The sequence below is a fragment of the Temnothorax longispinosus genome, chromosome 12, assembly GCF_030848805.1.
Source record: "Temnothorax longispinosus isolate EJ_2023e chromosome 12, Tlon_JGU_v1, whole genome shotgun sequence".
Classification (NCBI taxonomy): domain Eukaryota; kingdom Metazoa; phylum Arthropoda; class Insecta; order Hymenoptera; family Formicidae; genus Temnothorax; species Temnothorax longispinosus.
The window spans coordinates 7,686,819-7,703,546 of NC_092369.1; the positions used below are offsets into that span (position 1 = coordinate 7,686,819).

Sequence of the window (16,728 nt, forward strand, 5' to 3'; positions counted from 1 at the left end):
CTCTAGAAACGAAAATTATTCGTGACGCATTTGCGACTAAATCGTCAACCCTTTCATTATCAGTTTTCTAGAAATTCTACAGATAATTAAATTAGTCAGGAAACCTCGAACGACAGTGTCAGGAAACTGTGACATTTTTTAAGTTTTTCAAGAAGAATCCCTGTCCGATTATTTATGCAAGTTAATTGATTTTATGCGAATTTTCCTTGGATAATGAAATAATAAAAAAATAATTGTTGTACGGTTACAATTAAATTCTTACGCGTGCAAATCAAATCAGATGTAATTATTTCATGTAAACCCTGCTGCAGCATGATAGCGCGGTGTACACGCATCTTAAAACGAGAAATAACGCGCGAGGTATTATGTTAATAAACCTCCATTATACTGATCGCATATCCATTAGCGATAATATGTAGAAAATCACACGGCCGAAATTATTGAGCATTATCACGTTTGTATACCGATCTATTATGTGAATTCGCATAAGTTACTGTGAAATTGACTGCCTCATTTTAATTAATATCTCCAACATGTTTATTTAATATGACAAAGCTTTGAAGCCAGTATACCGCTAATTTGACATAAGTTAAATTATTAGACATTTCGCGTATTCCAACGAGGAATGCAGGACTAATCAAAAAGAGCGTAAAATACTCTTTTGACAATGGAATTTTTTAATTTTCCCATTTTACCTTCCTGAGCCGTGTTGTATTAAATTCTGATAGTTTGCATAAGTAAATACGAGAACAAGATCGCATTTTAATATTTCGCACTTGTTTCATAGACTAGATAACGCGCGGTTAAAATTTATAGGATTGAGTATAGGTATCCCAAACGAAGATTCATCGCTACGTGTTGGTTTCAACATTGCGCACTCCTTTCTCCGTATAATTTCACCACAGAGAATTTCCTATTACACGTTCCACAGTACTTCATTCTCATGCTGTCTAATCGTTGAATTTCGCCTCGATTGCCCCGCGAATCTCATTCATCATTGCGACATTTTCCTCGATCTTACTATAGTCCGAGTCTGGTCTCAGCGTGATTTGATTTCGCGTTTATCAAATTGCAAATTGATTTCAAAGCTTGCTCCGCACGAACGCAATCGCTGCCGTACTAAATTTTATAACTTTTTTAAAGGACAGGATATTTATATGTACATCAACCGTATAAAGTATTAAAATAATGTTTTATGCACGTAAAAAACCATGATTCGTTGAATTTATAATAAAAAATTCATTGAATAAATTATAAAATTTAAATAACGGGAATAGACATATATTTCACTGAAATGAAAATCATACGTTACATGACATGGACATGACTACGCGAATTTCGCGATAAATAAGAAGGCAAGATAAAGATAACATTTTAATTTTATTAATTCTTCATCAAATAATCTGCATTATTCATTTCATCGGCCAATTTTGTATTAAAAGAAATACAATACGTCGCGACGTCGGTAATTTCGAAGAAAGAATTTATTTCTATATTGGCAGTCGCAAAAAACGTAGGAAAGAAATGAAATAAAAAGCAGCAATAAGAGACAGTAAATGATGGTTCAAAAATACGAGTAGACTACATTTACTGAAGAAGGGTATTGAAATCGACAAGCGCGCAAAGAATTGGAAGAATATACCACATGGGCAATGAAGAAGGAAAGGAAGATAAAAGCTGAAAACGGGAGGGGAAGAAAGGTATGCGAAAACAGGGCGAAAGAGAGTGAGAGAGAGAGTGGAAGAGCAAAGAATTCCCGTAGGACACGACCCAGCAAATGAGCCGGAGAATGCAAATCAATCCCACGACGCGGCGCACGAAATTGTGCACCTACGCTCGAATGCGGCAATCCCTTTTCCAAGGGCTTTGCTGCACGTGCTGGTGAAGCGGCGTTACCGCCACCAACACACAGCCCACGAATGCCCCCCCAGGGTACGTCACTGCAACGGTGCAACGGTTGCAACGGCGCAATGAGACCGACATTGCAGCGGAGCGTGCATTATCGCGTCCGACGTGTCCGACGCGACCTGGAGAACCGCCTCCTCCTGCGCGATCCTCTTCGGGGAATAACGTTTCCCCGATGCTACCTGTAACACGACTTCGCTTGCTCGCGGATCCTCGGTGGCGAACCACGGCTCTCCGCTCTGCTCTGCCGTATTCTACCGCATTTCTGAAACGACGCAATACATGCCAGACGGCCGGTGGCAAATGTGGCAATCGCCAGACGGCCCTTTTACGCGGCACCTTAATACACATCGTATTTTCTCGCGTTAGTTTTTGTCGCTTTTTTGCGATAGCTCGCTATTGCTCGCTGCGCGCTGGAAAGTCGCAAAAAATGGAACAAGTATGCTGCGAGTGGCTGAAGCGGATATTTTTAACTAGGACTTAAAGAGCTTAAGAATGAAATTCGCAAAGACTGTCTTATTTCTGAATCCCGTCTTTTAAATCTCATAGTTCTGAACAAGATTTCGACGTTTAAATTTAGCTCTTCTTGCTTTATCCATTCTTATGCTGCTCTCATCAGATTTCGCGAAATTTGTCTTTGCGATTGTCACAGCAAGTGAAGCTGTATTATTTCAAGAGTGACTTGGGGAAAACTGTTTTAAGATGAGTTAAAATAACGCAGTACGAATTAAGTAGTTAAGAAATGTTTCTAGAAAATACAAGATATATATGTCAATTATACATTTCTACTTTTTATTTTTTGTCATTACTTCTGGTTTTATTCTTAGATACATTATTATTTTATTTATGTTAATTTTCATTTTGTCAAATTACTAACACATCTAATTCGTTTTTTTTCTTTTTAAAGAGATAACAGCTTTTCTAAGATTGGTCTCATAGTGCCATTATTATTTCGTACGCGTCCTCCTTTAGCGAGATAAAATCTTTAATTACAGGCCGCTTTTAAACTTTTCTGACATCCGTGCCCATTTTTAGTTCTGATTGCAACCGATTGTACCAAAAGGAATTGAACAAATGTTTTAATATCCCGACATTTCAGGAAAGTTTAATTCTCTCACTAAAATCACGTGTCAATTAAGATCATATTAATAGAATATCTCGTAAACTTTCTAATGACATCCGTTTGACGAATATAGACGGATCGAATGCGAGTCTGGAGAGAGAGCATATGCGGTTACTTTTGCAAACGCGTCACTCGTAAGAACATGGCGATGACGGGGTCGAAGAAGCGATTCCCTTTGTCCTAACCGGCGAACTAACCTCAAAAGGTTTATCGGAGCATGACCGAGAAACTCCATTGAAATGTAATTTAACGAGATGGGACGGAGGGGGGGGGCTATCTAGAAGGGCGATTATAGCGAAAACGACAAATGCGCGGTCGTGGAGTGAGGTACCTCTTCCGACCGGATCAATCGTTCCGAACATAATATCAAAGATGGAATTTAATTGCGAATGAACATAGATATGAAGATGAATTTGTTACTCGAGTTCGCGACTAATTTGTTATTCGAGCAAAAAAGGAACACGGCTGTAGCTTTTTCTTTTCGCCGTAGTTAATTATAGATAACGACCTCATTTCGCCTCTTACTTTTGACTTAATAATCTCGGTGCATTTTCTTGAAGTAGAATATATCTAAAGATCCGCGTATAATATAATAGATATACATACATCCTTGCGAAGAATTATCGATCACTATAAACGTGCAAGAAACGTTACATAATATAAGAGAGCATTATCTATTACATACCATTCGCGATACACATGTTATTTAATAAAAATCGCGATGCAGGCAACTGATATTTTCGATTTGCCGTTCCGAAAACAACAAGGGTAATCCGCGATTAGCGAAATGACGGACTACCGCGACCGTGTGCTCCGAACACGGATATCGATCAATTATTTGCAATAGTACTCGCCCTACATTCGAGTTTCGTCACGCGAACAGTCCCTTCGATCCTTCCTGCCGAACGTAATCACGTTAAAACAACATACGAACGCCGAGCTACATTTCGCGAGTTCGGGAAAATCGCGTTTATGGTCGATGCCTTTAGGATCCGTCTGTTTCGGACGATCGTAAAAACCTCTGATGCGAGCGATTTTTCAAATGGCTCTCTCTCACTCTCTCTCTCTTTCTCTCCTCCTCTCTTTTTCCTCCCCTATCAATGCAGTGTTTTATGACATTTGTGATCCATCGTTATAATCACCTACCGATGAAAAAACTATATCCATGTTCTCTTGAGAGTTCAACGGATTCGTAGAAACATCGCGACGTTGCAAAAATTTGTGCGAAACGTGCGAAACGTTCAATCCTTTGCACTCTCGAGCAATGCGCTTTCCCATGTGTCAATCTGAATACACCGTATGGCATAAGACGCAACCATGTGATTAATGTTTCATCGTGTGGAATTAGTATGCTCCAAAATATTAATGCATTGCTCACCGCAAATGTAAATATGTAATATCTATGTAAATTGCTTCCGAGAAGCTATTAAAATTTAATAAACAAATATCGAACAGGCCACAGATATCCCAAGCTCTGAACACTTCGGTGGAGATCCGTTAATCGTGCGGCGATAAGCAGCGCGTTTAGAGACGCGTGGTTCAGAGAAACAGTGCTTCGTTCGTGCTACTCTTAAAAGCGAGAGAGAGAGAGAGAGAACTATTTCAATTAATAGCGCGATCCGATGATAGAAATAATCGAACGAGGACCAATTAAGGATGCGATCTAAAGCCGGCACGAATGGGGCGCGCGTTCATTTCACTTTTATTCCCAGCTCGTCAGTATTCGCTCGTTTCCACGACTCGTCCCTATTGTGCCGAATGAACCGCAGAACCGATTAGCCCGTGGATACGTAAATTGCGTTCACGATAAAAGCGGCTTGTGAATAGGTGGACGGGAATGCCCTTCAGTAGTAAAGGGTAAGGCGCATTGGTTGGCCCGTGCAGATATACCCATACAATTAGCTCTCAGAGTCTCACCGCCAATCCGATGAAGATTCCGAATGATGGAACAAGTGCTGGCGCATGTATCGCAAACTGTTCCATGCGTGTTAGTAAAACCATTTTTTAAAAAATTAAGATTTATTTAAAAGTAACTTTTGTGATAAGATTCTCGCAACTGTTCGCCAGACCGACTTGGTAAACAGTTCTTGAACCTGACTAATTATTTTTTCATGTGCACTCGATACTTCAACTTTTAAAAGCAAAAAATATGGACTATTTAGAGACTATTCTTTAAAACGCTTTTTTATATTCTCACATTCCTGAATCTCATATCGTGTGAAAAAACTTATTCGATATGGAATATTCTTCATGGAAAACTTTGGAATTAATGCGCCAAAAATAACAAAAATAAATTAATAAATATTTCTAAATTAAAATAAAAGATTGTACGGTCTTCTATAATTTATAATCTATAATCTATTATAATCTATAATCTATAATCTATAATCTATATTATTTTAATTATATATTAATCATAAATTGATGATCATTGGCGGAACATTAAATTTTCGAAACGAGACGGATAGCCAATATTCCGTTATATAATCTGCTCTAATACACGAATGTTCAATTTGGACACGTTATGAATAAAACAAATTTTCCGAATTAGAACTGTTAAACACGTTTCTTCTGTGAATTAATAACTAGGAAGAAAATGTGCTATATATATTTTTAAATTTATACTTATTTGATTAATTTATATCATAAATATATTTGTTATGTATCGATATGCAATACGTATAACATGTATCATATCTTTAGTAAAACAGCACGGAATGTTGCATTTTGATTATATCGAGAATACCGTAACAATAAGGGATATTTGGGAATTGTCTGAGGACTTAGTGTCTCAGGTGTCTTTACTAGTAACTTGGCAAACAGCTGCGGAATGCATTTAGTAACATGTCTCGTTCAATCTCCTGTTTCAGATATGATCGGGAGAGAGACCGTCTCTATGGTATCACATGGTACAAGGACCACGAGGTATTCTACAAATACGTACTCCGAGATAAAAATCCCCACGTCTATGACGTCAGTGGTGTTAAAGTTGACGTGAGTAAGATGCCCTCTCATGTCCCATTGTAATTCAGCATTATTGTTTCCATTAAATCTTCAATACTTTATCAAGCATCCTTTTTTTGATAAAGAGCACTTCACTTATATAGAATAATTGTTAAACTTTACGTCTTCGTTACAATATGGAAAATTTTTTTATATATATTGAAAGAGAATTGAGACAAATTGGCAGATGACAATTGTGAATGAAAGCAAACGAGTACGAGTCATAGATAAAGAATGTATGTAATCCCCGGAATGCGAAATATTTTAACAGCAACGGATTAGTTTAAACCTAGATTTACGTTCATGCCTGTTTCGATAAATCATTCAATAAAACTCGACGCAGGCAAATAAATCGAATTGAAGACCGCGGCGATGCGTCATGGACGATGAATTTTGAGACAAATCTCGAAATCTATCGCGAGCACCCGATAAATTTTTCGAAGACGACCTCCTACAGATATGTCTTAAACGTCGATATATCCGGGATGCCGGGTAACAGGTTGGAGAGCCTCCGGGTCAAACAAAGTGGAGCTTTCGACCTGATCTACGATACCAATTTCATGGAAAAATCTTCGAATCGTTCGAGCATACGTATAGTGAGAGAGGGGAAACCGAAAGGTTTGCTCTAACGTTGCAGGTTATAGAAATCGGAACGGAGCGGGAAAACTATCGGTTCGCCCGCAAACGAAACCGCGAGCGATGAGCAAACTTCGTTTCGAAAATATTTGTCTCGTCGCTCGATAAACGGAAACGGTCTTTCCGTGAAGGAGTTTAACGCGCCAGCTTTACGAGCTGCTTTGTCGTCAGCAATAAAAACATTTGTTCGTCAAAGAAAAATATCGTTTGCTGTATAATCCGCAAACAATCGGAGATTAATTCAATGCTTGGACTCTGACGGCGTACAACACGAAATTATTGTACTCTGTTGCAAACTTTTTTTTATTAACTCTAACATTTATTAAAGATAAATTTTATGCCCACTTATAATATATATTTTTTAGAGAGAGAAAAAGTTTAGTTTAACTTTCTTCTGAAAGTAAATAAGTTATAATATAATCGAGATAATCTGTTATAATGTAATGACATCTCTTTTTATACAAGTTAAGAATGTATGTTTTCTTCTTGAGATAATAAATATTAAGAAAAAATTTTCTCTCTCGTAATTGAAATCATGCCGAGATAATTTGAACAAAAACTATCAAAAGTCTCATCGTATGTTTATCAATCCTTTGTCCCGTTTTATATAGAGTTGGCAAAAAATGGATCTGGGTATACTATCGGGACCCGGTGTGGTCTGTATATACGTGTGCGAGGGAATGTGCATCATATATCATAGACCGCCATTGTGCTCAACAACGTACGCGGGAGCGCTCAAGTTTTACGGCTTTCCGCAAAGATTTAGCGGCGCCAATCTACTCTTTATATTACGGAGTAGATGAGGCTGAATTCAGAGATCTTCACGGAAAGAGATTGCACGAGGGCGATGCATCCCGCGCTGTCGTGACGCGACGCGATGGATATAGGTTGCGCGATACGTTCATTGAAAAAGGTCCAACCGATTTTAATAGACACGCGATATCGGTGATCGGATGATGTGATTATATACGTGTCCATGAAACGGAGAAAATCGAGTTGTTGCAAAATTCATATCTATCGATTTTATTTATTTTTTTTTTTAGTTTTTTTTTTACTAAACCATGTTTGGCGGGAGCTAAAATATCCGTCGTTCAAATTCAATCCGCTCAATCTTTATTGATAATATAAAACAGCAGTATGTTGAAGAAATTATCATATAATGCGATTTTGCATGCAGCAATTTATATATAATTTACACACACAAAATCTAGATTATATATAACATATGGAAAAGGGTTTCTCATGATTCATAAACCTAAGAGATAACAAAGAAATTTTAGCAAGTAGAATACTTTATTCATAAATATGTATGAATCGAATTCTTTGATACTCGCTCAATCTTATTCAATATAGGGAAAGCATACAATGTACAGAATTTTTTAAAAGGATCATTTATAAACAATTCTTTTTAAGCATGAAATATCTTGTTCCAGTATAATTCTCTTGATCTTATGATATTGCAATTTTTCTTTCCATCAAGTTCGTCCATGTTTAGTGTCAACACTTTATATAAAGCAAGATAAAAAATAAGATGGATAACTACATAAACTTGTTCTTTTTTCTCTGTCTCTCTCTCTCTCTCCGTTTTCTTGTCTTACATTTTAATATCTATAGACGAGATCCTTTTGTGTTGCGCGCAACGGGACAAGCTGTAAAACGCAATTACCTTTACGACTACATACTCGCTTTGATGTAGGACGCTTTGTGGTTGAGTACGTCGAGTGTATCTTTTTTAATATTCTAAATATTATAAAATTTTCCAAATTATGAAAATCGGAATTTTCTGCCTTTTGATTTTATGACGCGCGAGATATTATCGAATGGAGAGTCTAATGAACGATCCTTTATGTTAAAGAAATTTGCTATCAATTTTTGAATGAATTGCAATGAATAGAGATCAGCACATTTTATTCTTAAAGCTATTTTGGTTTATGTTTTTTAATTTACAGTCGTAAACGTGTATCGTTCCAATTTGGCTAGTGTCAAATTTCATAGTCTGGTGTAGAAAAACTTTCAATGAGCATCGCGATTATCCAACAGCAGTCTGGTAATTGAAAAATCGTTGGACGACATTTACACCGATAGGAGAAGTCCGACCGTACCCGTACACCACGTTCGTTCACGTGGCGTATTGAATCGTCGAAGGTAACCGAGTTTACGGGGAATTGCTCGTTCGACTGTGAAGGAATCGTATCGTCGCTCGGTACCGAGAAAGGACTAAAGTGAAACTTGCACCGTTCACGATACGGGGCGAGAAAGCGTGGACATCGTGAAAGGAGAAGCGTCGAATCGGGCTCGGGACACGCGAGCACGTGTGCATGTGTGAGATTCGTGTAAAATATTTCAATTTATTCTGGGTCGCGAGAGGTGCCGCGACGCGTGCTCAACGATACTCCATGTATATGTATGAACAAAGTCGCGCAATAATAAAGCGTCACACTCGAAGCTGTAATAAAAATAAACCTCGACTACCCATCGCCGTCGTAGATGGGCTTAGTTATGGAGAGTGGTGTTATACGCGATCGTGGTATTATACGGCGTAATAAAAAGGACCATCGTAATGGGAATACGGAAATGTGCAATGCAAAAAAAAAATGAAAAATAACAAGAACTGTTCTAGAAATACACATGTACTATTTTCTTTTATGTTCCATAGCAGGGAAACTACTAATGACAAAAAAAGTATTATATAACGAAGAGTTACGAAATGTAACGAGATATAATGGAACTCGGTTGACCGTCACGAACGTCGCGTATCTCGCGACAATAGAAATGTAATATAAGATTTAAATAATTGCCAAAATGTTCAAAAAATGTTCAATCTGGCAAGCCAGTTTTCATCTAAGAATGTTTTAACCAATTCTCCGTTTGTGCACATCAAAGAATAGTAACGAATAAAGAGTATTTCACTATTAGTTTCGACTGATAAATTTTTAATTTGAGGATTAATTTAAAAAATACCATTAAAAATGAAAAATGTGTGTCAAATGATGACTTCTCTTGTAAGGTTTTTATTCAGGAACGACTTGAAATTTATCACGAGATGCAGGGATGAACAAATAAGCAGTTCCGACATATTTGGTACAGTGCGATATAGCTTTGTGTAGCACGGATCCAGGTCAATTTCATTGAGAAATCGGTTGTTACGCTTGATACGATCGTAAGTCATCATGTTTTTAAAGTACAGGTACGACGTCCCCGCGATGCTGCGAAGGATCGTCTCGATTCTCGAGACGGTGCGTCCGCTTCCGATTCACGTTTTCGATGGCACGAAAGTTCCGCCCTCCTTGGTGCTCGTTAATATCGTCCGACGTGTAACGAGCATTACGTGAGGCGAATCGGTTCATCCCCTTTGCCCGTCCGGCCGACGATCTTTCGAACCTTCTGTATTGGATAGCGGACTATTAATCTGGCTCGGTCCAATAGTTCCCCGATATCAGCGAAGAAAATTCTTCGCGGACAAAAGCGATCATGTCTACCCGCCGCTGCCGTCGCGCCTGATTCCTGGCGTGTATTAAAGTGTGAGGAACCACGCAAATTTAACAGGATACGACGTCGTTAATCGCAGAGCGAACAAAAGGAGTTATAAAATACCCAATCGCGTTATTCTTTAGTATAAATATCTTTTCCCACGGTTCTTGTCCATAATTTTTAAAAATCTGTAATTTTTCTCATACGTTTAATGAATTTCTTTCGATTTATTATTGCATTATGAAATATATTTTTCAAAGCTGAATAATGATCAATTCGTCCTCGGCTAACTATGTTATGAATTAATATTCGCTTTTTAATATTTGGTTGAAATTAATTTCTACGATTTAGTGCGCATCTCTTTGGTCGACTATCGAATTATCGTAACTGTTGCTAGAAGTGAAGCAGGTCGTAATGCATCGTGTATTCTAGTATAAATCCTTTAAATACGATTAATGAAGTAGCATTCACGTCAGATATCCTCGATAAATCCCAATAAAAAGATATTGCTTCTATAAAATGGCATTATTGTATGTTGGGTGGACATCGTAGTGTATCTCGATTGTGTTTTATAGACGAAAATACCCATCTGTCTTTCTTCGAAGTTTACGAGGAGAGATTTGTAGAAGAAAAACGAGATAACATATGATAAATTGGTTATCGGGTATCAATTGTTATCATTTTTTTGTCATCCTTAAAAGCTTTATCTTTCAATCAATTCATATCAATAAATTTTTAAAAAAATTGATAAAACTTAAAAGCTTCGTACATATTTTCTCTGACATTACTGTAGATGCTGCATTTTCTTTTTCTTTCAAACTATTGCCAGTTCGCAAATTTCACGCGATTCAACCGAGAACTTGAGTTTAACATCCTTTTTCTCATTTTGCAATCATCATTTCATGCATACCCTATCCTAATATTCCCATAACGAATGCGGATAATAAAGTAGCATTAACGAATCTCGCAGCCTCGGGCAGTTCCAGAAGGATTTTTCTAGATTTTCAGACGCGTGAAAGGGCAACTAATGTAAAAATTGTTTTCACCTCACCCGTTCGCGTAATCGCGTTTACCTCCATCGGGCATGGATGCATCCGGCTTGAATGGCGCTCGCTAATTTGCCGTAAAACCGAGAGAGATTCCGAGGTGCTTGGAAAAATGATGAAAAAGATGAGCTACGTAGGAACGTAGTTGAGAAACGAAGACATATGGATATAAAGTAAGCAAAAAGGAGAATTGAGAGAGAGAAAGAGAGAGAGAGAAGGGAAAAGGAAGAGGAAGTAACACGCGGCTTTGAAATTACCTGCCAACTCGAGTCTGAAATTTCATCGAGAACGAATCAACAGCTGGATCTCTCGCGATGTGCTAGAAGCGCGTACCTATTTTCTAGATAAACTTTCTATCTTTCTTAATCCTTCCTCTCTCTCTCCCTCTCCCCCTCCTTCTCTCTCTCTCTCTCTCTCTCTCTCCCCCTCCCTCTCTCTCTCTCTCTCTCCCCTCCCTCTCCATCTATCTCTATCCTATCTATCTATTTCTCCATCTATCTATCTGACTCCCCTTCGTTCAAGTTCTTGCGCGAAACTTCCGTAGCGATGCCAACAAACAATCTCGGATGCTTTGAGGAAGTTATCGCGCGTTTCTCTCCTCGCTGTCGACTGCTTTTTCGATTCGGTCCGGTAAACCGCTAGTTTATGGACTCTCTTCTAACCAAGCTCGCGAACGCTTCGACTTCCTTGTATAATAGAAAACTGCTATTATCGAGATTTTTTTGCAAAAGAAATTATAGCCTGCAAGTCGTTAATCAGTTGCATCAATCATCTCAGTTAAGTAATATAAACCGAATTAATGGTTATTCTTTCACAATAATTTTTCTTACAATATAGTACAGACAAAGAAATATAAGAATCACAAAATTCTATATATTAAACTCTCCTACATCACAATTTTTCTTACAATAATACAACATATAGATAGAAAATCAAATGGATCGGGAGTATAAACGAAAATTGAGAGTTGATATATAATCGATTTGAATTGACTGGATTTTCGTACGATATTCTCGAGACCCATACGTGTCCACCTTGACCCTTTAGCTTATCATTTCACAACAGAAGTAAAACGTTTGAGGAACGAATTGCCACCGGTGGGAAATATTGTCGGCGGTAATACGATTCTTACAGTCTCTACCGCGCCCGCCGTTATTTCCCCTCTTGTTTTCGCGAAACTTTTCTCGAGGGACGTAAATTGATTTGTCGGCGTAAGAACTCTATGTCCGACAGCGCCTTTACTACGAGATAAACGTCAACGTTGCTGCGCAGGAACCACGTCGTTTATACTTCGTGACTTCCTCCACGTGATCGCGGCCGGGCGCGCCTTCCTTCCTCGCATTTCCGTTCCTTCTGGAACTCGCGTTTGTACTTCCCCATTGCTCGGAAAAATCTCTGGACGTGTTACTGCCGGGAAATAAAATTTCCCCGGACGTACGAGGGGGCGTATTACTCGACCTTTTTCCCTTATGTTCGGTCGTCCGACTTTTCGATCCTATACTTCGACTCTCTTGAATTTTCTCGTAAAGATCGCGAAGTAGATACGCTTGTAACCAGACTTCTCTTCGTCATTCTCGTTAGTAAGAATACGTAATGCAAACAAAATTTAACATTGCGACGAATATTGTTGTAAGAACGTCTCTGTTTTTTCATTAAACATTTAACTAGCAAAAAAAGATATAATTCAACATTCATACGTTGCACTAAAGCCAGTAATTGAGAGAGCGTATAAGCGTTCAAAAGTACGTATTTTCCTGCTAATATGTTGCATTTATTATAATCTCGACGGGGATTTATTATAAAAGGTTACCGCGTGCACATTAAAAGATAAATTATTTCTATTTTCAATTATTAAACTAGCTTCAAAAGATCGCACAATTTGACGCGATATTAATACGTAATTGATGAAACATAAAACGTTATTAAATAAGACTCGTGATGTAATTTCTTAGACAAGTTTTCATTTATACTCCTTGTATCACATTCTCAAATTTATAGCGTTTTTAACACTTTCACTATCCTTGAAGGTGTTTGGTAGGTCTTCGAAAGAGACATTGCTTACTTACTCCCTCACGGTTGCGCGAAGTTTTATCGCACCCATGAAAGGTATTTCCTGAAAAGTTTTCGGATACCGCGGATTTCTCCCGCATCAGGGTACCACAGCACGATGCCTTTCTATCGGTAACGGCGTTTATCTTTCTCACCGTTTCTCTACAACGTACATTCTTCTTTCATTCGATCCAATATAATTCTACGATCGCTCGCGTTAGGTATTTCAAGATAAGCTTCTTGATAATTTATCGACAAATAGACGTTGCTGCAACAATGAATCAGCGCACCTATATCCCATTTTCCCGCGTGTAACTATTTCCGAAATTATACTAATTATGGAAAAGGTAACAAATTTTTTATACTAAAATGACGAGAGAAACATATCTTATGGTACATGCAATTTTATTGTAGTTGAATTTGTTACAGCTGTTTTCGAGATTTGAAACGTTTTTTCGATCAGTGTTTCAGAATGAAATGCGGTCAAAAAGTCGAAAAATAGAACATTGTATGTATATAAATTACAACGATAAAAAAATCATTATGACAATTTTAGATCTTTCCGACAAATAACGTAGACCATATCTTAACAGGAAAACTTGATTTTTAATCAATAAACGAGACTATTCTCGTCGAGCTTAATCGGGTTATTTTTTGACTACTTGTTATTAAAAGTCATCATTATGCGAGAACTGTTACAATCTGCAATTATTGAATAAATCTATCCCGGGAAAATCTCATTCGTTATTCTGAACGTCAGTTTGAAAGCTTTTAGTTCTGGGAAATTGTCATAGTGAACATATCTGTAGTGTATTTTCCATAAACTCGAATAGCAAAGAAGTGTTCCAATTTTCCGCTTCGTGAACATCCAAAGACTCGTTTCTCCGCCGCATAATTCTTAAACTCGTTGCACCGACCTACTATGGACCAGCCACGGTGAGATACGCGATATATATATATGTATATATGCCGTTATAAATGGAATAAGCACGTATATTTGCTCGCTCGTTTAAGTGCGCATATATATTTCTTTATATACGATCCAAGTGCTAGTCGGATCGTTCCATATAAAATTGAATTTCCATATTTGCCTTTTAGATAGATGGACAAAATTGCTTTTTTAGATTTGCGACAGCTCAATTTCTTGTGCTGTAATTGAATTGAATTATTGTATCATAATTACATAATAGATCGATTGTATTGACCTAAAACTAAGAGAAAAAGAATATTTGAAATTCATTTAAAAGAAAAAGCAGAATTTTCTTGATATTTACACATCGATATTGTTCCAATATCGAATTCACTAGCTTCATTTTAGCTAGTTTTAACTTTTTATTACCTTTCTTCTTTTTTTATTTAAAGAATTCTGCATTTGAAAAAGTCGACGAGAAAAAAACAACTCTATTTGCGCAATGTTATTTTTACTCGCGTAAGAGCTTGACATAATGCCAGAATCTTTAATGCAACAATTGATGTAATTACATCTTGTCAGCACGTTACAAGGAGAATTTTGTGCAATATATTATTACACTGAAAAAGAAAGTTCTGCATTTTAGTAAATATTAGTTTGCATACAACTAAAATGAAGAAAATTTTCCTTTTTATTAGTATATATTTTTTCTCAGTAAATACACAATATACTAATAAAAAGGAAAATTTTCTTTATTTTAGTAAATGGAGTCACAGTTGTATGCAAACTAATATTTACTAAAATACAGAACATTTTTTCTCAGTGTAGTAATTTTGTGTTAACACTTTTAATTATATCAAAAATTTCTTGAATGGATTTGTTCCTGGATGGGACTTCTTAAACAATTCCTAAAAGTCCCGAACCAGTTAATTTGCCCGTTAATTTTTTTCTCCACTGACGCATAAGTTTGAGCAGAGTATAATAGACGAGCCGTTTTAATACAATAAAAAAAACGAACGAGCGTAGGAGTCTTTTAAAGTCGCAGATCGCAAGCCCGCGGCAAAAAGAAAGCAACTCCGTAATCATGCGCGATCTGCAGCCGCCATTTGTAACGACGTAACTGCTCCGGCACGATTCACTGTTCTAAAAACTAAATGACTCGTAAAGTCGATGTCCCGCCGTTCCGCCTTACCGTAATGACACGAATTATTATACGTTGGCTAAACGCCGTCAAATAGCTTGGAAGAATCGCGAAGTCCGTCAAGTCCATCTTTCACCACTTTGTCCTCGATAGACAATATCTTAAATATATTTCTCTTCGAGTTTAACACAATCTATCTTCATTTGCGATATATTTTCAAACTTTAATAATTCTATTCTAGTAGCAATAAAAGATCCGGTCTTAAAAATAAATTGCATGCATTGTCAAACGCAATATGCATCTTTTGTCATTTCGCCCGTTAGATATATTTGAAACTTTTCGTCTATTAATGTAATTTATCTTCATTTAAATTTTAATGCAATTTATTTTCATTTATTAAAATTTCAAATATTTATACTTACGGCCCTTTAACAAATTGACAACGAGAAATTGAGTTTCTAAATAAACTTTCGCTTGGTACTAAATAAACATTTCTCGTCACTTAAATATAAATCATATAATACACACATTAGTTTTTGTTTAATTTATTTTTAATGCATAATTTATCTTTATTCGTATTATTTTTAAATTTATGTTTTTATCTTTTTATAACAGTTTACAATTAAAAATTCCTCACGCTGTTAAAAATTAATTTTTTTACGCTGTCAACTGCGATAAGCGAGAAAAAAAAACACGTTTAATAGAACGCATCAAATCATATTAAAAGGAATTAATCGACGAATACTCGAATGCGGTATTAAAGATTGATAATTTTCATTTAAGTATAGTATCCATTAACTTTTGAACGTATTATTCTACACGTACGATTCCTCGTAAGAGATTGCATTTTCTGCTTCAGAAATCTCACTCGGACGATCAGAAAGTGACACTGCAGGACGCAAACCTCCATGCCAGCGGCGTGTACAAATGCGAAGTTAACGGAGAGGGGCCGAGCTTTAACACAGTCAGCGCCGAGGCGAGAATGGAGGTCATAGGTGAGTGGGCCGGTGTCGCGTTTAATTAATAATGCTTTGAACGCGACCGCGTCTATCCTTTGGTAACTTGACTAAAGACTACGACGTGGTCGAGTTCGGCAGCAGCATGCCAAAAGCGAGAGAGAAAGAGATAACCATCGGTCTCCTACCCTTATGGGAGGAAACGAGAAGTCGATACTTGCAGCTATCTTTCGTGATATTCCATCATCCTTGACGAGCCCGCCGAGGACTCACTCTAACTGTGAATTCGCTACCGCTTTACACGTTCATCTGGCTACAATGAACCGATTAGTTCGCGAAATTAGCAGCAACTCACCACCGGAGTGCTGACGATATCAGATTACAGCGTCGTATAAGTTTGCAAGTGCTACTGAGATTCGGTATTACTCGCAAGACAATCTAGTAGTCGGAGAACGTGGTAATTACCGAATGTGTCAAGTTCGTCTTAT

At 37.3% G+C, this 16,728-nt stretch overlaps 1 protein-coding gene across 2 annotated transcripts in view; it reads left to right on the forward strand.

Annotated features, from left to right (window-relative positions):
* LOC139822855 (cell adhesion molecule 2-like) overlaps window positions 1-16,728 on the forward strand; it is an 83,441-nt gene that overhangs the window by 43,045 nt on the left and 23,668 nt on the right. For both annotated transcript variants that reach the window (XM_071795000.1, XM_071795001.1), the window contains exons 4-5: window positions 5,899-6,022; window positions 16,144-16,279. In XM_071795000.1, the coding sequence (XP_071651101.1) occupies window positions 5,899-6,022; window positions 16,144-16,279 (260 nt within the window). The remainder of the gene's footprint in view (window positions 1-5,898; window positions 6,023-16,143; window positions 16,280-16,728) is intronic.